The sequence below is a fragment of the Melospiza melodia genome, chromosome 13 (assembly GCF_035770615.1).
Source record: "Melospiza melodia melodia isolate bMelMel2 chromosome 13, bMelMel2.pri, whole genome shotgun sequence".
Taxonomy (NCBI): domain Eukaryota; kingdom Metazoa; phylum Chordata; class Aves; order Passeriformes; family Passerellidae; genus Melospiza; species Melospiza melodia.
The window spans coordinates 15674304-15697199 of record NC_086206.1 but is presented as its reverse complement, the minus strand read 5'-3'; the positions used below and the strand labels follow the sequence as shown (position 1 = coordinate 15697199).

The 22896-nt window shown below is 49.0% G+C and overlaps 1 protein-coding gene across 7 annotated transcripts in view; it reads right to left on the bottom strand.

Annotated features, from left to right (window-relative positions):
• Positions 1 to 22896, bottom strand: part of PLEKHG4 (pleckstrin homology and RhoGEF domain containing G4) — an 84869-nt gene that overhangs the window by 9645 nt on the left and 52328 nt on the right. For all 7 annotated transcript variants that reach the window (XR_010029386.1, XM_063167932.1, XM_063167926.1 and 4 more), the window contains 4 exons: positions 19475 to 19613; positions 17024 to 17146; positions 16322 to 16513; positions 409 to 1352 (listed from right to left, as the gene is read on the bottom strand). Coding sequence is in view for 6 of the 7 variants with exons in the window: in XM_063167932.1 (XP_063024002.1) it covers positions 409 to 1352; positions 16322 to 16513; positions 17024 to 17146; positions 19475 to 19613 (1398 nt within the window). In the remaining variant the exon portion in view is untranslated. The remainder of the gene's footprint in view (positions 1 to 408; positions 1353 to 16321; positions 16514 to 17023; positions 17147 to 19474; positions 19614 to 22896) is intronic.

The window sequence follows — 22896 nt, the reverse complement described above, 5'->3', positions numbered from 1 at the left end:
CTCCCAAAAGTGTGGGGGACGATGCCCTGAGCTTCTGCTCTCACATTGCACCTGTACTCCTGGCTTTGTTAGGTCACTGAATACTGCTTCTGTAATCACTCATTCTCCAATGGAAGCAATGTTCAGAGATTCCCTCTCCTGTCTGGGAACTGAACTTTCTCCTCCTAGAGGAATCACACTGTGAGGGAAGAGCCACAAATCCCATTTCTCTGTCGCCCCACCTAGGTAGGTGCCAGATTATGTGGCGACATCCCTGTGGGCTTGCTCAGCATCACATACACACATGCAGGGAAGCTGGAGCTACATCTCCATCTGTCCTGTAACCAGCACTACAGAACTCCTCTAATCTCTGCTGGCTGCCTTTTCACCACCCTGAGAAAGGGAACACCAAATGTCACAGACACTTACCTGCCCCAGCTCTTGGCTTCTGCCCCGGAGAGGCAGCCCCTCTGTCCCTCCAGCAGGCAGTCTGCAGCCCAGCTGCTCACAGCTGGCTGCCTCAGAGCGAACGTCCTGTCCACGAGCTCAGTGCTGCTCACCTCCAGCCCCTTGATGAAGACGCCGGTGTTGCCGTACCGGGCCGGCTCGCTCCTCTGGCAGCTGGCCCACAGGCTCTCACCATAAGGCAGGTCAAAGCTTTGGGCCTTCCGGAGCACCTTCCTGGGAGGCAGCTTCCCAGGGACAGGAGTGGATGTAGAAGACTGCCTCACCTCTGGGGCTTCTAAAATGCTCTCCAGGTTTGGCTTTTCTTCAGGAAGCACTGAAGACTTACAAGCCCTGCTGGCGAAAGAAATTCTGCTGGAGTGAGGACCAGGGCTGAGAGGAGCTGGGCAGACAAAAACTTCCCCAGCATCGACATCTCCAGGGCAGCTCAGGGAGGGTGAGGGAGCTTTCTCCCTAGTCCACTCCAGACAGCTGTTGCTTCTGCTGTAGCCATGAGATGTGCTCGGAGTCCTGTCCCAGTGGGACCTGGAGGTGGCCCCCTCAGAGTGCCTCCGGTGGGACAGAGTGCCACTCTCACTGCCAGCCTGGGGCTGCTCCCCCACAGCTGGGTTGCGGTCTGACAGCAGAGACTTCCTTGTTCTCAAGGCTGCTTCCAGTTTCTTTTCAAAAACCAGCTTGGTCTCCTGGCATTTAGACCATGCAAATTTCCACTGCTTGAGCCCCTTGTCACTCTTCAGCTCACAGGCCAGCTCCTTCATCTCCTGGAACCGGGCAGCACTGATGTCTGGGTGCTGCCCCTTGTAACTCTCCAGGCACTTGATGACATCTGCACAGTGCTCAGGAGAGTTGCAGTCCTCCATGCTGATACAGGCAAGGTGTCGCATCCCTTCCAAGGCCCACTCGTACGCCTGCACAGCGAGAACAAAAAGCAACAGCCAGTCAGAGGGACTCAGTGAAGAACAACCCTAATTCAGTGCCTGAAGATAAGAGAAAGGATCAGTGTCTGGCCACCACAGTTCCTTGAGTGTAGGGAGTGGTGGGGGGGGGCAGCTATTGTCAATGGGGCTTAACAATTCAGCAAAACAAACAGCCCCTTATGCAGAGGGCTTCAGCTGTGCTGGCTGCTCTGCCACAGCCCCACCTCCCCGCCAGGTCCCTGCGAGCTGGCGCCCACACTGCTGGGCATGTTTGTCCTCTCTGGGCGGGGGGGGGGGCAGGGAAAGCTGCTGCTAAGACTGCAGGAATTCACACCTCAGTGTGGGCCTGCTCAGTATAAAACCTGGAACTCTCTTGTCTCTTTCGCCCAGCCACTTTCACCACTGTCAAACAGGATAAGGTCAAAGGGCACCAGTAAGCTGCAGGCAATGGGACTGCTGCTCCCTACACTGTTTTCCTGGAGTTGACAGCATACAGAAGCCACACCTGGGCTCTGTGGATCACCCCAAACGCTCTGACCCATCCTTGCAGCAAGGAAGAACCTGAGACCGTGCAGCTTGTGCATTTTCTGTGTCTGCTGGCAGCTTGTGTGCTGTGCTGTGCCTGCCTGGCTCTGCTTGCCACTGCACTACATGCTTGTGCTCGTTAGTCAAATACTGAGCTCAGCAGTTTATTTCTAATACTCCAGGAATGCTGGAAGCAGCTTCATGGGGCTTAACTCTAGCAGTGGTGCATATGCTGGCCTTGCTAAAACAGTTCTGCTGCATCAGTCAACCAAGAGAAGTGGGACAAAATGTGGTCCAGTGGGACAGATACAAAGGAACAGTGAGTGTATTATCACCATGCAAAGAATGGGGCTCAGCACCAAGACCTGTCATCAATCAAAAGCAGAAGAAAGACAAACATCTGACTTAGGCTGAAAAGCAACCATTTTCTCTATAAAGCAGAGATGGCAAGATGTAATGATAGAGTAAATAAGATGTGATCAGCTGCTGTAGGCCTGGCTAGAGAATTTTAATGGTCATCAGTAAAAACACAGGGTTATTTGTTGAAATCATACACACAAGGTGGGGAAAACACTCTGGACAGGGCTGCCTGGCATCTTCTGCCAACTGCCCAACATCAGTGGATTTGCAGAAACACCACTGGATGCCCAGAAGTGAGCCAGACTATCTCTACCACTTGACCTGTCACAGGTTTCTCTGTGTACCTGCAGAGAAACAACATTCATAATAAGTGCCAGGAACAAAGTGATTGGTTTTTCCATTTTCCATTTCCTGAGCAGCCTCACTGTAGCAACCTTCACTCAGCTTAAATCACTTACTTTTATGCAGCTTTAGACATCAAGAAAATCTAGCAAATCTTTATGCAAGCAGACATTGCATCCCCAACAGGGACATGGTGGTCAAACATCTCAGGTGCCAGGCTCACTCTCTGCTGGTGACACAGACAGGCAGGGCAGAAGGTATTTCATTCACATGATGCCCTGATGGGGATGGCTTTGACAGCCAAACACTGCTGTTTGTAGGAGAGCTGAATGCCAGCACAGCCTGCAGCCTGAGCAGAGTCACTCTAGGGCCAGATTCCACAGCAGCTCCCACAGCCATCCACATTCTCTTTTGAGCTGCAGCTGCATGTGTGCGTGCAGCCAGCCCCATTACTCATGAGAGCAAGGAGCTGCTTCAGAAGCACCAGCAGCTGCTCAGGGAAAACGCTCCTCAGCTCCACCCAACTGCAGCATGGGACAATCCAGAGAGCAGCAGCCCCCTTTCCTCCCATCAGCCTGCCTAGAGCAGCAACAGGCCCCTGACCTGCCTCTCTCTTGATCCAGACTTGCCCACTGCTGGCAGCCAGGAGGGGTGTGCAGAGGCAGAGGACATGTCAGATTTTGGTGGGAATCTGCATTTGTCCTTGATGCAGAGGTTTTTCTATTTCCTGGAGGTGGAAGCATTTCAAGGCAAAGTGAATCCCCAAGCCCAGCAGATCTGCACAGCAGTGACAGATGGCCTATTCTGCTGTGGGGTTTTGAGCTGCCCCCTCCAGCTGGACATAAACCAACACCAGCCCCTTACAGCTCTGCCCAGAGCAAGGGCTGGCCATCCTTCTGGGCTAAGAAAGGGCACATCTCACCTCTCTGGCTGTGGAGGTCAATGGGTGATCCCCACTGAAGGCTGCATGCTGGCTGCCATTTGCTTGATGGGAAAAGTTGAACTCAAAAGACACACAGGCTGTCAAAGAGGGTGCTGAGAGCAATGTTTAGGAGAGGGACATCCAGCAGGCCTGCCTGGACTCTACAGGAACCAGTCAGGAAGGCAGATGCCCTGTGAAGGCCTTATCTACTAATTTCCATGCACAGATAGGAGAGAGAGAGAAGAGACTTCTTTTATTTCCTGGAAATGCTTCAGATCTGCATCTGATTACTGTGAGGAGGGATTAGGGCTGCAAAGCACACAGGACAGCAGCCCCACCACCTCTCATCTTCATATGATCTCTGTCTGTTCTTGGCAAGGACACCAGGGCTGAGCAGAAACGACTCTCAATCTCGATGGCATTTCCTTCCATCACCAGTGCCTGTCACAGGCCAGCAAATAGCTCAGCTTTGTTCCCTGCACAATGGAGCAGCCTCCACATCCTGCAGCTTTGCTTGGTAACATGCTAAGTGACCATCAAGGCTTTCTCTAGCCTCATCATCTGCTTCAACTGCCCCTTTCTGCACATAAATGTCAGTCCTCTTCAGGGACCAAGTGTGCCCCCATCCTCGTACAGGCAGGGGTATTGCTGTCACCTGTCCCCCAGTAAGGCTGCAAACACTCAGTCAAGCCAGGATACAGCCCTCTGGATGAGGGGCTTTTGGGGAGCAGGCAGCCCCACAGCTTCCCTGCAGAGCTGCAAGAGCTGCTCAGATAAAAGGAGGCACCTGTGCACAGGAAAGCTGAAACCTTCCCAACCATGTCTGGAACCAGGCAGGAAAGAGCCTGTACCTCAGCTTTTGATCTTTACAGGCAAGTTGTTACTGAACCTCTCAATTACAGGATTAAAGACAAATGTGCTTCCTGCATACGCCTGACTGACCTATCCTGCAACAGCATCAGCAACAGGTTGGTCCTGCCAGGCTGCCCAGGGCTCTCAGGGAGCTGCCACGCTGAAAGGAAAAGCCAGGGACTTCACTGGATTATGGTGCAACCCTCAAACCCATCATCCTCCGCTGGTCTTCTGGTCATTTCACCATGGACAAGGCTTGCAGCACATTGAGGAGCTCCTGGAGTCTGTTGGGTTTGGCACCACTCAAGTACCATCTGCAAACACAGGCCCAGAGAAGTTGCTCAGCCCTGGCTCAGGGCACACTGCCAGCACTGAAAGCTTTCCAGGGGTCCTGGATCCTCACCTGAGCCACTACTCAGAAACTACACCTCCCCAGCCCAAACCTATCACAAACCTATCAGATTCCTTGCATACTCAAGGTTAAGTGACCTCTAAGACACTTTCTGGGTAGCCAAAAGAAGGAGCAGGCACTGTGCATCTCACATATATGCCAGAAGGGGCAATTTCAGGGGCCTGCCTTTGTCCAAACCTCCTTCATCCCTTCCTGTGAGGAGATGATGACAGTACCTACAATTCCTTTACAAATAGCAAACTGAATGTCTGAATAGGCAGAAGTGGGCAGATCAATTTTCTGCAGAAGCAAAATGCAGAAAAACCTTCTCTCTGCTGTGAGAGAATCTCAAATTGGAATCTCAAATGCCTGCACAGTGCATCTTGAGACAGTCAAGATAGCCCTGGTGGGAGCAACAATACAGGCAGGAATGGAATTATGCTTGTGGGTATAATGACTGAAGGCCAGCAACAAGACAGACCAAGTTTCTCACTCTTCTGTGCTGATGTCCCAGGACTGGAAGCCCCCATCTCCTCTGCTCTCTACAGCTCAGGGAGGGGGACGCAGCACAGCAGCTGAGAACACTGCCAAGGACAGCAGAAAATAAACTGACATACACAAGCCCTGATCCAGCTTGGTGCAGCTCCTGTACCCAGGCTCGGCTCCACTCTCCTGCTTCTCAGTGAGACACAACTGACTGTAGGTCTCTGTGGAAAGAAACAACTACACAGCCCTCCATTAACCAGACCTCCTCTCACCACCATTGTACTCTTTTTAAATGCCCTTAACTTCAGCTGTGAGCTTTAAGAGCAAAATGAGATTAGCTTGCAGCAAAAGAGGCAAAACTGGTGCAGCCAGAAAAATTGAAAGCATCACAGGTACTGCTGTGAACTAAACAAAGCACTTCCCAACCTATGCAGGGTGTCACACAGGCTCTGAATCCTGCAGCTGCTCTGCTGGCCACCCACAGCCTTGGTACTGACCCAAGGGCAGCTCAGACACAGACTGCAGCACTCCCAGCACAGGGGTAAAGACTGACAGGGACTCACCAGAACACCATTCCAAAGTAAATGCAGCTCAATTGCAAGAAAATGCTACTGCCATTGCTGATGTTTATTTGGGCTTATTCCCTCTAAAGTCCAACATGGTTGATTTGAGAAGTGACTCCTGCTCACAGCATTTGTATGTCTCTTGTCACAGGCTGCTGCATGCACAGTGGTAGCAGGGAGCCATGGCTGGACATGCTTTATACGCTGACAGTTCAGAAGGACCATGATTAAAAAGTTATTTTACATCAAAATACACTGAAAGCAAAATTACCCAGGCTTACCTTACTTATCACAAAAACTGTCAGCTGGCAAATGGTGACAAGACTAACTCAGAGACCAAGCAGCTTCAGCAGAAAGTGGTCAGCTCACCACACACTGATCTGCCTTAGGCTTTCCTCAGGCTCCCACCTACCAGTACTAACAGCACCCGTGAAGAAAGGAGCAGGGAAAGAGCAACATTTCAGGATCTGCAGATGTTCCCTTGGCAAGGCTATCTCTTGGTTAAAAACAGACTTCATCCTACCTTCCCATCTGTCCAGAGGGAGTCCATACCCTGGCTGTGCCCAGCTCTGTGCTGTACATCATCCCCTACAGCCAGACTGAGGCAGGGCCCAGCTTCAGTGCATCATCTCAGCTCTGATTATTCACAAGCAAATGCTGCTAGCCTAAATACCAGATTGGGGGGCCTGGTAACCAGAGACAAGGCAGAGGGGGAAGGGGCCGTGCTTCACACAAGAGCTACTGAAGTGTGCAGAGAACACCCTGACTGGGCACAAGCCAGATACCCCTTCACAGTGCAGAAAACAGGGAGAGAAAGCATTCCATCTGACCCCAAATTCAAGCAAAATGCAAAGTAAACCACCACCCAACATATAAGAGCTATGGAGCAAATACTGATCCCTCCTAAACATTGTGATGTTTTTCCACATCTCTAAGAGCTAAAAGCCCCTGCTCACTTCTACCAATATCTGCAGCTCCATGAGCAGGCAGCTCCACTCACACACAAGAAATAATGTAATTTCAGAGCCACAAGCATTTCAGCAAAGCCACCAAGTTAGAAGCAATCCCTCCTCGATGCAGAGGTTTGCTGTTACTCCCCTATCCTTCTGTAGCAGTCAACTTTTCCAAACTGCCTTTGCAGCCCTGTCTGTGATTCATTAGCAGCACAAACCAAACTAATCAAAACTGTGTCCTACATGGGATGTAGCTGGTAAAAGCTCAGCTTTAAAGACTAAGAAAAAGACTCATGCTCTTGAAATGAAGAGCTGAACTATTTCTGAGCTGCTGTGTAGCTCAGACAGCCTCCCCTCCTCCAAGGGAGAACAGACCACTGAAATCTTTAGTTTGCCTACAACTAGCTGCTAAGGAAAATAAACTTTAAATCCTGTATTTGCATTTCTGCCAGTTACCAAGTGCCAGCTGCTGTACAAACACTGTGGGAGGGCAAAGGATGAGAGATGAGCACAAACTAGAAACTCCTTGGATTTAAGCATAAAAAAGGAGAACAAGCAGATACCCCACAGCTGGGCAGGAAAGAACAACAAGGGGTCAGGGAAGCAGCACCTGTCAGGGTTGGTCTGGGCATGCCACAGTCCATGTACCATCAAAGGCTGCTCATTAGAGCAACGTGCTTGGCCATCCTTTTGCAGCAGCACTCTTGAACAGAGCTCAAAAATCCCTCAATTTGCCCTCTGGGCAGCCAGGCATGACAAGTCCAGGAGAGCCTAATTACAGGCAAATATAATTGGCTAAAATAAGATTGCACATGATTTCTGCTCTCTTGACGACAGCACGAGGACCCAAAGGGCAAATGTGGCTCTGTGTGCTGGAGCTGTCGTGCAGGACTCGTGCTGGCCCTGCTCCTCTCTAACTGCTGCCACTGCCAGGCAGCACCCAGGGGGTCAATTAGAAACAGGGTGACTCACCTGGGGAATCATGAGCTGCTACAATAACCCCTGCTTCACAGCAATTCTGAGATTCCACAAGAGCAGCCTGTGCCAGTTTCACCACAAATCTGTGGACAGGCACACACGTAAATGTGTGTGACATGCATGTGTATATTTACTCGTGTATGTATGTACAAAATTACTCCCTAGGTAGCAGGGCAGCAAGTGGCAGATCTGCTTTCCTCAAAGCTCCAGTTTCTCATGACTGTAGCTTTGGGTGGATTCTGCACTGATTATTCTCCCCCTACTCTTCTGTCTCACTATAGAGATTTTCTCAACATTTAAAAGCTCCAAAGTCCAGAGGATCAGGGGCCAAGTCTGCTCCCAGTAAAACCAGAAACTTCAATGTTTGCTGCCTTTGCTGCAAACCAGCCTCTTCACATTTGAGGCACTGCCCATTTTTCCAGCAGCTTTGTTCACCAATGAGCCAAGAGCCCCATGCTACCAGCCAAGCTCAAGATCAAGCTACAGTGAGATGTGAGTCACCAAAGCTGGAGCTGGCAACTTGCACAACAGCAACAAATTACCCTTTCAGAGCCTAATGTCACCTCCAAAGGTTTTTTGCATGCTTTGCTTTTACATCTGTCCCAACAGTCACATCATCACACTGCTCAAATACCCCACTGTAATATCACCCCACAGGCAAGTGTGGACAGACTGGACTGTGGTGGGTGTCTCCCCTCTGCCCTGGCTCCCTTCTAAGGAGGTTCCTCATGCTCCATGCTGGGGATTGCAAAACCTCCAGTATGCCCTTGGGCCTGCATGGAGAAATGGGGTGCTTTCTCTGTAGTCTTCATTTCACATCCTTTCCCTTGTGACAAGCTGAGCCAAACTCTGCTTAACTATAGCATGATGAGTTGGGATCTCTCTGCACTGCACTTTGGGTGCTTGTGCCCTGGGAGATGTGGAGCTAAAACTGGATCCAGACACCCAGCACATTCACTGGCTCTCTCCTCTGCAGGGGCACTGACAATGTTGGAAACAGCTCCTTGTTTAAGAGCACACCAAGATGTGCTTGGAGGGTGCAAGGCCCTGCAGAGCAGTCGGTGCTTGGGAGAGCCCTGTCCATATGTCCAGGGCTTTGATATGCAGATTGAGCCATTGTGAGCTTCAGTTCCCTCTGGACACTGAGGGGAGCTTCATGACCAGATTGCTTGAACAGATCTATTTAACTCCCATGACTAAAGGGAATTCCAGCCTCCAGGAGGATCCTAGCATCCAGATGGATGCCAGCACACAGAAATTCAGAAAATCTGTCACCCTGTGCCGGTCCTATCCCAAGATTAGAGGGGAAAAACGTACCCAAACTTTGCACTGCACGCATGCACAAGGCTGGGCCCAGCTGAAGGGAGATCTCTGCTGGCATCAGATCTCACACTTAAAGAACACACATTCCCCTTGCACCTAAGCTCCAATGTGAGCTGGGAAATCCCTAAACCTGCCTAGTGGAAATGCTGTTTCCCTGCCATGACTGACTGTCAATTTATGCTCATGGCAGCCAAGGACACTGAGGAATTTTTACACAGACTGACAATCAAGGCTGAAGGTGGTTTCAGCGTGTCAGGCATTACTCCCTGCATACATGCAGTGGCAGAACATGCTGGCACTCCTTGGGTCAGGGAAGGCACATGAAGGGCACATATCCCACATCCCAACATGTGCCACACACTGGCTGGCTCCCTCAGACTGTTCCTGCTGCGTCCTCCATGGAGGGGAATTCGGCCAGCACAGTAGGAGGGAGAAGGACCCCAGATGAATCAAGGCTTTGCCTCTCTGCACATGTCACAAACACATCACAGAGCTCATTCTGCACTAAAGCACTGCCTGAGGTGCTGGAACAGGTGCTCAAAAGCGTCTTAACCCAAGAACCTCTCACCTTCAACTGCAAATTGCGCTTGGATTTAGCACATGACAAAAACCTAATTAATTCACTGCTGCTGCCCTGTAACACTGAGGGACAAATGAGTCTCACACCTATGTTGTGCAACCAGAAAGGAGCACTGAGTGCTGGTGCTAACTACTATTTAGCTTTTACCTCCTGCCACAGAGCTTGCCAGGGCTACTGCTGTACTTTTGACCATACAGTTTTTGGTGAAACATAGCAGAAAATAACCCTAGCCCCAGCAGAGCTAGCAGTGATTTACTGAAGAATCTGTAAGACAGAACAGATTCCAAATCACTAATTTTGCAAGACAGAAAAATCTGATCTGTAACAGATCAGATTTAAGTGTTCAGGACTTCTTGTTTGTACAAGAGGGCTATCTCCAAGGCAAAGCAGAAACTTTCTAATGCATGAATACACTTTGATAGGAAAGTAAACACTAGACTCTTTTTAACCTTGCAGGAAGATTTCTCCAGCAAAAACCTGGCAGGAAGGAGAGGGGAGAAATTTCACGCATTAACCTTGCATGAACTCTGCCAGAGGATCAATTTTCCTTCAGGCTCATTCCCCCAACTGCTTCAGGCTGTGCATGAAAAAGGACACCCCTGAAATAGGAGAACAAATCAGACTAGATGTCTGTCTAGGGGCACGACTTCACAGCCATGACTGAGGAAGGAGAGAGAAAGAGAGATGAGACAGCTGCTGTCAGACAATGCTGAAGCCAGACAACAGTGGCTTCCCCTAAAACAGCACAGTAACTATTCCTCTCCCATGCCCTTTGGATCTCCTTTCATCATCCTGAGAACCTGCATCAGTAACAAGATCAAAATTGTTATTTGGGAATGTTATGCAGAAAAGCAAAGACAATCTCTGCACAGAGGTGTAGAGAGAATAGTGCATGTTAAGTCCCAGGGACTTTATTACAAACCACAGCAAAATCTCATTTGCTCCAAGCTGCTGTGGGGTAAAACCATGTTCTGACCTGTGCAGAACTGCTGGCAGCATCATGGAACAGGGACCTATGTCTCCGTTTACAGTAAGCTACAGTAAGGATACACCAAATGTCTTTTTTTCTACTTAGGTGCTGAGTTCTACACTGTGCTTCTCCAAGCACATTCCCAGAGCAGGGAATCATAGCACCCTTTCAGTAAAATACTTCTCAAACTCTGCCAAACAGCCTGCTACAAAAAAATCACACTTTCAGGTTGCAGACACCAGGATCCTTTCCAGCTTCCCACAGATCAGCATTCACAACCCTCCTTTTTTCACCAAAGGCTAAGAAAAAAAAACATCAATAATTTATCACCTGGAAGGGACTTTTTTCCCCTCTAAAAGATCATCTGCAAAATTGTATCTGGTACATAATCTGAAATGAAACACAGCAGAAAACTAGGTATCAGCAGGTCTCTGTTCTGAAACTTTTGAGGAGAAGTCAGAGATAACATTTGTGGAAGGCAACTTATTTAGCATACTCCGGATATCTGCTGACAAATCTAAGATCAGATCCATCTCTAAAAGCTGGGAGTGCTGTGCCAGCAGGTCTCAGTCACCTGGGGGGCAGGAACCCAGCAAACCTTGGAATAGACCAGGAGAGCAACCCCTTCCTGTGCTGTGTACAACATTTGACAGAAGTCCTGGAGGCTGAGAGGTACCACCTGCCCTGCACAAACATCCAGTCTGTCTGCAGCACTCAGCCCTGGCAGCAACTTCTAGCTGTAGGGAAATTATGCCCACTGAAATGATCACTTAATAACTTCTAATAAAGAGAAAGAGGGAGTTCTAATAAAGAGAAAATCTGCTCTGCTACAGACAGCACAGCCCTGGCACTCAGAGGGACCATGCAAAGATGCCCACAGCCCAAGGGGCTCTGTCTGAGCGCACAAAAGCCGCACACAAAGCGCTCTGATTCACCCTGGATGCACAGACACGCACAAGCACCGAGTGAAAAGCCTTCCCTACACTGTTTCAAACACCAGCACAGCTCACACGTCAGCCTGCACTCCGTACTTACAGGAGGGTTTGCTGTGTCCGTCTGCTGCCGGAGCCGGGATGGGGTGACTGAGACTTGCAGGGAAAGGTGCATGGAGAGAGGAGAGCGATGGGAAGGGCCCCGGCCCCTCTTCGGGCCCCAGAGCAGCAACACTTGCTCACGGGATGGAGCGAGAAAAGGCTGGCATTCCTACAGCAGCAAGGACAATGGGGAGGGATGAGGAGGCACTGCCATAATCAAATGCAGGCCAGCTGGCCCTCCCCCAGGAAGGGCAGGCACCTCCTTCACTTGCCAAAGGCTTTGTTTTCTAAGCCACAAAGAATAAAGTGGCTGAGGAGGAGAGCACAGGGGAACCCACTGTGGGGGCAGGTCCATCCAGAAGCACAGGTAACTCATTCCTGGAGATGTAAACACAGATGGAGAGGGGCTGGGCAATATTCTGCCCACTCCTAGCAGAAGTCAGAAGCAGCAGCTCCTTGAGTGCAGCAAAAAAAAAGACAGACAACTGAGGAACAAGAATCAGCAGAGGTTGATGGTCAGGGGTCCTTTGAGGGAAAAGATCCAAGGGAAACAGAGAACACTGAAGGAATTGCTTGTGGAACAGAGCCCTAAGAAATCCCAAGAAATGGGAAACCCTACCATTTCTCAACCCACCTTGCCCCAACAATCCTCAGCAGTGAGAACTGAAGCTGAACAACTTCCCTCAGAAAGCAAACATAAGGCAAGAGCTCAAGCTGCAAGAGACTCACAAGCTGTGGCAGGGCAATGACCACACTTTCCCTGAGCACCAGTGAGGCACCATCTTGCACAACATCCTGAGAAGCAGGAAAAAGCCCCTGGAGCTGCCTCAGGCCCTCCTGTAATGATACAGGCAGTTCAGCTCTGGGCACCACATCACCACACAGCCACAGGGTATGCAGGTGCTGATGGGACACTGCTCCTTCTGGTTGGGTCAGTGCTTTCTTCCACTTGTACCAGCAAGGATCATGCACCTTCATTCCTGACCTCCAGCAGGACTGGTTGTCATCCCAGACCTGGTAGAGACTGTCCTGTGTGCTCTGGCTCACTGGACATGCTGCTGCAAGCAAGGTGCTCCGTGCTTGATAAGACACATTTCAAACATGCAGTCCAGGTAACCTGCACTTCACTTATGGTAAAGTCAACAACATGGGATATAAGAGTGTTCTGGGAAATAATTCACCCAGAGAGAGCTTGAGGAAGGAAAAAATATGAAGGCTAATGAAATAAACAAGGAGAGGAAGACTTGCTGGGGCTGCTCCTGGTGTACGTATGGCAGTGTTATTGGATACTGGGGACTGTCCTGCAGGAATCCCAGAACAAAACAGACATCAATGCTTTTGGTGCACCATCCACACCCTTGCTTGTTCAGCTGCCCAGTTTTTCCCCAAAGCACTGTATGGTGCCAGATTCCAGCGCAGTCTTGGAACTGAGTAAACAAGGGACAGTGGCCAAACCAGGCTCGAAGCCACAGGGAGATGGCAGGACCCCGAATATACCCACACTGACTTTGTGGGACTGAAAAACAATCCTCCAGCCCACAGGCAGGGGTGGGGAAAGCAGCTTCCTTCACTGTTCTCCTGCCTCAGCCCAACCATCATCCACCCCCCTGTCAGGCACCAAGGGCTCCTGCCACAAAGGAAGCGGGGACAAATGGAAACATCCAGCTTGGCACCAGCCATGTCTTTGGGGAGGGAACCCTGCCAGCCCATGTGCAAGCTCCATGTGGTCTGGCCCAGCTCAGGCTGCCTCGTTGCAAGGAGCTCTGACAGGCCTTCAGGAACTGCCAAGCAGTGAAAAAAAACAGTACAGCATCTTGATGGGGCATATGGGGTTATGCTGTGCTGTCCCACGGCCTGTCCAGCAGCCACAGCCCTACAGAACACCTGCCCACCACATGCAGAAGGGCCACATGCAGGCCTGCCATTCCCAGCAGGCAGAGAGGTACGTGAGGGATGAACACCATGATCCCCGTGGTGGGTGCTCCACTCCCTTGGCACAGGCTGAGATGTTTGGAGAGCTGAGCTTGCCAGCTCATTTCCATAGTGTACATTGCTTACACATCCTTGGGCTTCTTCCCCAAATCCTGGGGTTTGGCACTCTGCAGGCTCTTTACGAGAAGGAATATCAAGGACATGGCTCATTGTAGACTCCTGCTGTAGATATGCCCTCAGATATTAGGGAAGAGACAAGGGAGTTAGGCAGGCACTGACAAGATCAATGGAGGAGGGTCAAAAGCAGCTCAGTATCAGAAGACAGTGAAATTTAGATAAGATCTTCTGCTTATCCCCCACCTCCCAGACCACACCACTAACTTTGCTTTGGGAAGGCAGAAAGCATTCTGGAGATCAACATCAAACTCAGGCACTGAAAGAACTTTCATGCTGCGCAGAAATTTCTGCACTGATCCTACAGCGGCAGGATGTATCCCCCTCCACTCCTTGTTTCACTTGGCCACTGGTTCACAATACACACACAGTATATTTACACCACCAGAATTGTTTATAACTCTACTGAAACCAGTGAGATCAAAATCCTCCTCCCTACCTGAGCCAGCTGCCTCTCCTCCACACAAAGCAGTGTGAAAACACACTGTGTCACCATCATTCTGTTTTCACTGGGGCCATGCAGCATGAAAGGCACAACCAAGAGGGCTGCTGCTGCTGACAAGGACTGCATCCTGGAGTTTTCATCCACCAAAAAAGCTGGAATGCCCTCAGAAAATTAATGGGCCACTGTTGGGGTCTATGTAGCATTTGTGTCTCTGAAAAGGCTTTGAAGCTGTGGAGGAACACACTGCTATAGTCATGTCCAACTATCCTGGCAGCCCAAGAGCTACCAGCACAATGTAACTTCCATGCCAGAACAGAGCATTGAGCAGCCTGGAAGCTTTGGGGAGTCCTCAGAACCTTGCAGAACCTGAAGGGGCTCCAAGAGAGCTGAGGAGGAACTTTGGACAAGGGAGAATAGCTTCAAACTGACAGAGGGCAGGGTTAGATTGGATATTAGGAAGAAATTCTGCCCTGTGAGAGTGGTGAGGCCCTGGCACAGGCTGTCCAGAGAAGCTGTGGTTGTCCCATCCCTGTAAGTGTTGAAGGCCAGGATGGGGGTTGGTAGCAACCTGGTCTAGTGGGTGGCATCCCTGCCTGTAGCAGGGAAGTTGGAACTGGATGATTCCTTTCAAGTCCCTTCAAGCTCAACCCACTGTTTGGTTCTCTGATCATGTGCTACAGTCCACATTTGTGCTCCAGAGACTTCCAGCTCTGCCTGGAAGGGTTCACATACAACCAATGTTTGGCTTGGCTGCAGAATTGTCAGTATGCCAAACAAGGATTGGTGCTTTTGTGTGCCTCAATTTATCAAAAAAAACCATGAGAAAACCCTTCCCAGGATCCTTCCCAGGATCCCCCATGATGGCAAGGGGTGTTCAAGTACCAGAGCAGCCCCTGAACATCTCTGACCAGTGAGGCAGAAAAGCACAGGTTCTTGCCATTCTCCTGTGGCACAGGAGGCAATTCTCTCTCCATTGGGATGAAAAAAAATTACGTATTTCCACAGCACAAGAGGGTCCTCCACCTGCACAGCAAACTGCAGAGATGAGCCAGAGCAGACCTGCAGAGCATCACCAAACAAACTCAATCCTCACTGCCTGACAGCAGTGCTCTGGGCTGCTTTCTCCACTTTCCTGCCTCACACAGGATGCTTTTCCATGTTTTCATGTTTAGCTGATTTTTCTCCCTCCTCCCCTGAGCACTTCTGGCTGCCAAGGCAGCTCAGAGACAGCAACTAAGTGGCACCTACATCTGGTACAGCTTAACTTTTAGTGTCTATTCTTTCTGGAATTTGAGAACTTCAATACCCAATGTTTGTACAAGTGTGGAATAAATGGAACACAGGCTCCCTGGCTTTCTGTTCTTGCCAAAGTTGTATTTTAAAATGCACTTAGAAAATCCTACTGCTTTTTCATCTGCAACTTTAGAAATTAAAGAACACCAAATCCAACTGCAGATCTGCTAAATGGGTGCATTGCACTAAACCAAACAGGTGGGGAGGTCAGGTACTCAGCACAGTCACCACACACATGCTGTCCTCCTGCTTCCCACATCCCTGTGATGATCCAGGGATGCCTTGTTCCCTCAGCCACACTTCCCAGCTCTCCATTCTGGTGCTCCCTTTTCCTCATGCAGGCCTCCACATGGGAGGAGTTGGACTGTATTTAGGACTGACAAGTAGAGTGCTACTCCTGATGGGTTAACAGGCTGAATTGGCCAATATGTAAGGATAAAGCAGGAAAATGCAGGCAGCCTTCCCTGGCATGATGGCCAGGACTGGACACAATCAGCCCATCTCTTGGCCCTTGTCATCAGAGCCAGCACTGCCACAATCCTTCTGCCCACTGTTGCCATGAAAGGGGTTAAAAAGCTCCAGCTCAGAGAGCAGAAAACCTCTATGCTTAACAGATGTGGACATTTTCTGGAAGACACACCCACCCCTTCTCCCACATACTGACTTGAAAAAAATCACTGCAGACACACGAGCACGAGGGGACTGCTGCAGGTTATAGATCCAGCTCCCTGATGGAGGAAATACTACATTTCACACCTTTCATAAACAATCTAGCACTGGACTGAGTCCAAGCAGACTTTTTACACCCTCCTCTGTGCAGCAGATGCCTTGTCTTACCTTGTCAAAGAATTCATATAGCCTGACTGTTTCACAGACTCTGTGCCTTGTTTCATCCAGCTGGGTGCAGAAATCCTCCAGCTCATCTTCGTAGGTCTGCAGCTTTACCCTGTAAGAATGCACATCCACAAAGGAAAGATCTTCCCATTGATTCATCTTCTTTAATGCTTCCTGTCCCCTTCTGCAATATTCCTGAAAACAAAAAGGAATTGTTTATGAGGATAAAGAGCTGGAATCAACACTAAGTAGTCTTCAAGGCCATTAACAGCTAGGGCTAACTAGACCGGTTTTCAAGGTTCAAGCCACATGAGCAGGGGTGTCTTTGTTTACAGCAGAATTTTGAAGCCTGATCTCATGATTTACACTTGTCACACAGCAGCTTGTAAAGGCCTACACAGCAAGACCATGGCTCAGTCAGGACCAGAAAAAGGCAGTGTTACAAGCACATCAAAGGAGGAACAAAAAAATCCATCTTTCAACCCAGTAGTTATTTTCCCCAAGACTGGTAAATGCCATCTACTAAGTGTTGAGCCGGTGGCTTTGTCTGCAAAAGGAGAGCAGGGAGACTATGTAGTGAGAGGGAATGACACACTTTGGTGGTGAACCCTCTTAGCACCATGTGTTTGGCTGAGCACATACAAGACACATATGCTACCAACTCAGATGCTGGAGAATATAATTTTCCAATTTGACAACACTTACACTGGCAACAAGATCAAACTCCTTGAACTGCTTTTGTGCTTGAAGCAGCATCTCCAAAGAATCATCCAGGTTGACAGTTTCCTTTAGCCGTTTTCTGCCAACATTCTCAATCCAACTGCTGACCTAGAAGAAAAGGGATAAGCCCTGCTTGTTAGTCACCCTGTGCTACTCACCAAGGCAGGCCTTTATGTTCAAAGAGCAAGGAACTGCTCTCATAATGCTGGCCATCTCATTACTGGAAAGAATGAGTGTAGACTTCTCCCCCCCAATCCAGCATTTCAGTCTGAGCCTCCTGCTCAGAGTTTTTCCATTTCAGGTTACAGAGTAATTGAAAAGCTCTGCTATTGCTCACTAGCCTTAGGCATAAACAGGGCAAGTGGCTGCCTGGGCTCTGTTTTGGGTGAGCCATGGTCTAAAGCAAGCTCTGCAACTTGCACACTGGCCTGACATTCCCATTATTGTTACCCCCAACTGGGATCAAATCTCCTGCTGCCAGATTTCCTACATCACTTCCCTTTTCTGACTGGCAGGACATGAACCATGTCAGTGTGAATGTATTGATGGATTCTCCCCATCTGCACTGCTCCACTGGTCTCTGGGACTCTCAGCTACTGGTTTTCTGAAGGCAGCTCTCCACAAAGCTGAGCAGCAACTGCATGTTCCTCAATGGAGCCCAGCTACTGCTGCAGTTATCAGCCCATATCCTCAAAGAGGGGTAGAGGACTGACTAACAAAAGCATCCTAAGAGCAAAGCAGTCACAGGAGGCCAGGCAGGATAACACAGCACCTCCATCATCACTAGGTTTTAAAAACAGGCTGGTAAACTTGTCTGCAATGCTGCAGGCATAGGTGCACCTGGGGGAAGGGACAGACTAAGTGCTTCCTAACGCCCACACATCCTGTTTGCCTATGTCACCTGAATCCATATCCCAACTCAACCCCATAGTCAAGGACAAACTCCTAGTTTTGTGGACTGTGAGAAGGTTACAAGGAGCAAGCCCACTGGCAAGAGGAAGAGATGGTGGTGGGTTCTCAGTACTGCAGAGGCACACTGCTGCTGCCTAGAGCTCCCAGGCAGGTGTAACAGCAGGAGCAGCTCCTACCACCATTGGTGATCTACAAGCAAAGTAACCCAGGAGCGGATGATTGTTACTCAATTCAACAAAAAATAAAATTCAGCTTAAAGCAGAAAGAGGTTGCAGTGCTTGCTTTTGTGCCTTTTTTCATTTGTGTTTGGTATTAGGAACCTGTGAGTTTAGCAGGAGTCTCTACCAGGTTCTTGCAACAGACTTCTTGTCCCGAGCACATCCTGCATGGCGCCCCAGTGTCTACCTGCAAATGGGAAGTCATTAAACTCCCAGATCCACCTTGGCCTGTGAAAACACTAGGTAGGCTGCAGCCTTCTTTGCAAATCCAGTTCCCACTAGAAGAGAGGAGCCCAGAATCCCAGAACAGCAATAGTGAAACTGATCCTAATCATGATTTTTAAGGACACGCAAACTTCTCATTGTTGATGAGTTACAGCACAGGAAACCATTCCATCCCATAATCTCAACATTGAGTTCAAGGATCTGCAACACTGAAAGGACTGATCAGCTCTTGGAGGATGCTCAGATGTGAGCTGCTTTATGACTTTTTGAGGTCCTTTATCAACATGGCTACAGGTTTCAAAGGTCTTTCTGAAAGCCAGTGCCCGTTTGCTTCAGTTATCCCATGGCTGTCAGGAGTTTCAACAAGCACTAAATGAAGGGAAGTTGAAGGCCCCACAGAAGTGCAGAGGGTGGGAGGCTGAGCATGGCTCTTGTGCTAAGGACAAGAAGCTGTTCCCTTCCTGGAGCCTGTAGAGAGGGCTGCACCCAAAGGCAAACTTGTGTGCCTGGGGCTGCACCCAGAGGGGAAGGAGTGTGCCTGGACTTATCAGATATCAGGGACTTGAGAACAGCACAGGAATCTAAACAACAGAGTACACAACAGGGACGGGCAGCCAGTGTGGGGCAGGGATATTCTGCAACAGGATGTAAGGTGATCCTGCAGGAGCTACAGCCCAAAGGGGACATGCAGACTTATCAGCTTGTTGACATCACTCTGCTGCTTCTCAAGGTGAAGTATGAAGACTATTTCATCAACAGCCTTGCTGAGAGAGTCAGAAAAGACACCCAACCTCCAAGTGTATGGCTTACATATGAGCCACTTCACAGATGTTTATGGTTTGACTAATCCACACCTAGAGAGAAGCCAAGGGACTTCCACTTGGCATCAAGAGATACCAGGAAAATAAGTGGCATGATTGTCAGCACTGCTGAAACTCTATCTCAAATTCTTATGTTCAGTTGTTCTTTTTAAGCATCAAGCATCACTGTACACCTTCACACAACAGATCAAGAGGCCCAGTACCTGCTGTGGAACACAGTCAGAGGGCAGCAGCCACTGGAACTGACAGGTAGACCTTACCTCCTTAAAACACTCTTCCACTTTCTCGAACTCCATCACCAGCTCCAGCTCCTGGATGCGCTTGTTTGACAGCATCACCAGGCGGTGAACGCCCTCATCAACCTGATTGTAGAGCACGCTGGCAGCATCCAGTGCATCTCTGCAAGGGGACACAGGGCTGGTCAAGGCTTTTGCATCAGGTCCTTCCCCCAGTGCTTCATGCAAACACAACCTGGCCAACAACAGCACTGCAGTCATCCTCCCCGTGGGACCCACACAGGCCATCTCCATATGGAGAACAGGAGAGAATATTGCTGCTCCTTGCACATTACCATGATTCACCACCCTGACCCCAATGCAGATAACCTGGCAGGAAGGACAAGAGCATCTCCTCCCAGCCAGGCTCCTTACAAGATTTACCATATTTCTCACACTTTCAGCTTTTCATAAACACAGATCATTGCATCAATGGATTTTCACAAAACACAGGGTCAAGCAATTTCAGCGTCTAAAACCACCATTTGCATTTAATTAAGTAAATAAGCCACCACTAGTAAGCAAATCTCTCCTGAGTGACAACAACAATATTAAGTGCCTGATGCCCCACTTACTGTCAGGATTTCCACCAGCCAAACAAATATGCAAAGTGTACAACAACTCAGTGCCAGGAGAAATCAGATTTTACAGTGTTGTGCTGAAGAGATTCACAGACTGAGCTCCCTACCTCCCACAGGCAGCCGTGCTTGCCAAAGCCCAGCAGGCAACACCAGGAGGCACTCTCCCTGCCAGCCTGCCCACAGCACACAGGCAAGCATGGAGGGGGTCAGGATGCAGCCCAGTGCCTTCACATGCTGCAACCACGGTCTTGGTTGGATGATGAGTATTAGCAAACTCCTTTTAGATGTGTGCAATACCTCTCCAGCACAGGCTTGGGTGAATCACAGATGGGATCCAGGAGACAGAAGAGCATTCAAGCTTATTCTTCTTGTATTTCTTTTGCTTCTAGAGTTCCCCTCCTACAATTATGGGCTCAAGAGACAGCTACAAGAAAACACTACAGCCTCCTTCAGCTGTGCTCTACACTGGCATGTTCAGTTGCCTGGTAATCTCTTGTACTCACCCTAAACCAATTTTCATCTCATTGTCTTACAACCTTCTGACTTATTAGAGTGTGGCTTTTTTATCATATTATTAAAATTATCTAAAGCATTTGCAAAATAGGTAGCTAATACTGCTAATGGAATATAATGCAAACCAATTCAGTATACATGCTTATTTCTGTCTGGGTTTACAGGCAGACTTGAACCTATGAAATGCAACTGAATGTGAGTGTTTAGTAGCAGCAACCCTGCAGTTTTAATTGACGCGAGGTAGCGCCATAGGTCTGGACAAGCAGCTCTGCATAGCAGAAATCCACACTATTTTTCCATTCAGAATTCCACCCAGTGTGCAACAGCCAACTTCTCAAACCTCAGGCTCTTAGATACTTTTGTTTTTCCTCTTTGAAATGCCATTAGACTGAATGAATTTCTCCAAAGTGCAGCCAAAAATACCCGAATAGTTTCTGGACTAAGATCAGTGCTACTGCGGTACAGAGCAGACAGGTTCTCTACAGAGAATCTGCAGGCTTCAATGGAAACATCCAAGCTGTAGTGCTGCTCTGGCATTTCCCAAAACTGCCATAAACAAACCGTGATGATATGAGCCTTCTGTTTTGTAATCCTTTCCTATGGACAGACCCAGATCCAACCCAGGAGACTCACAGCAGCAGAGTCAGAATCATTGTCCAAGCTGAGCTCTGGAAAGTGTTTACAGAGCAGGTTGTGGAGGCCAGCTCCTGTCAGCAGCAGCGACACAGCTGGGACAGCTAATGAGAAACAATTTGGACGATGGCTGCAAGTTAAATTTGGCAACACCATTAATGCTGCTCGGGGTTGTGCAGCAGAGCGTATCTGTCATGTCCCATTTTCTAAGTCTCCAGCACACTGATGGCCAGACAGGCAGACACCCTTTGGCCTCACTCCCACAGGGCTGAACTCCCTGCTGGCATGAATGCTCTCATCCACTCAGGAAATGGATACAGCAAACACTCTTCCTCCCGCTGGCACAGACAATCAGCACCTATAACTTCAGGCATTCCAGGCTGCTATATGCAAACCTTTTCCATTACCCCCTCACGAGGCAAAATATTTTTCAAACCTTTCCCTGAGCTTCCATGGAAATCACTTTGGTGTTGATGCTACTTCTTTGATGGCACTCATCAGCAAGCCAGACTGACCTGCTAGACCTTTCTGTAATAGGAGTCCTTATGTCCACCCAAGCCAGTGACAAAGCCAGCACCCACAGCTTCAGCACTTAATGTGGTATTGTCAGATGGCAACCTGATGACACAGGGACCTGAGACAAGGGTTCCAGCTCTAGCATTGCCTGACCTAGCACAGAGTATGATCTGATCAGGGGATGGGAGCCAGGGAATCCCACTCTGCCCCTTTCCATACCTGACAGAGGAAACAACCCCCCCATTGTAAGTCTGAGCAGTTTTCCTTGACAGGAGTCAGTAGCAACTTGGGCTGCAAGGCCTAACAAATGCTACAGATTCTAGCAGAGCAGACTGCACATTTCCCAAAGGCACAAAACACAGGCTTCCCTGAAGACAACACTGCAACTATGGGCAGGAAAAAAATCACCCTCAAGGTAGAGGAAGAGGAAGTGATTATAAAAAAAGGCTAAAAACCCCCACATTTCAAGGTTTTTTAAACCAGAAATAGGTGTACCATAAAGTCACTGTGTAAAGGGGCTAATTCACTGAGCCACTGTGGAAAAGATCAGTCTCTTGGAGACTACTTGAGACCAGTGCTGGCCTTAAGGCCAGCAAAACCCTCCAGGTTAGGTTCAAAACTGCAGTGATCAAGTACTCCTGCTGGCCCACCAACCACAGTCCAAGGAACCCATTTCAGGAGAAGGAGCTTGAGTGAACTTCTTGGTGTCCATCTAAATGATTGAGAAAAATCCACCCCAAACAACAATTCTGGCCCCATACATTCCCCCCACATGAGTTATCCTGCCTCAGAAGATCTCAATCCAACCAAGCCTTTATGTACATTTTCAGAAGGTGGAAGGGAGCTCCAGTTTAGAAGTGAGCCCTTTGCCCCACTGGATGCAATCATAAAATACATGTCTCAGTAAATAATGTGGCAGCTACAGATGTACAGAATCTACATATATATGCACATCAGTCTCTGTCTCAGCTGATACAATGGTACTAAAAGTGACATCCTGTTACTGAAGACATACACAGAAAACCTTTGCTTTACTGATCCATAAGCATCTCAAACTTACCTGAAGTCAATCTAAGATGCATTTGGAAGTTTATGCTATAAGCAGGGACTAGACAGAGAATTCAGTTCAGAAGAAGGCTGGAAATTTACTCTTATCAGTAATTT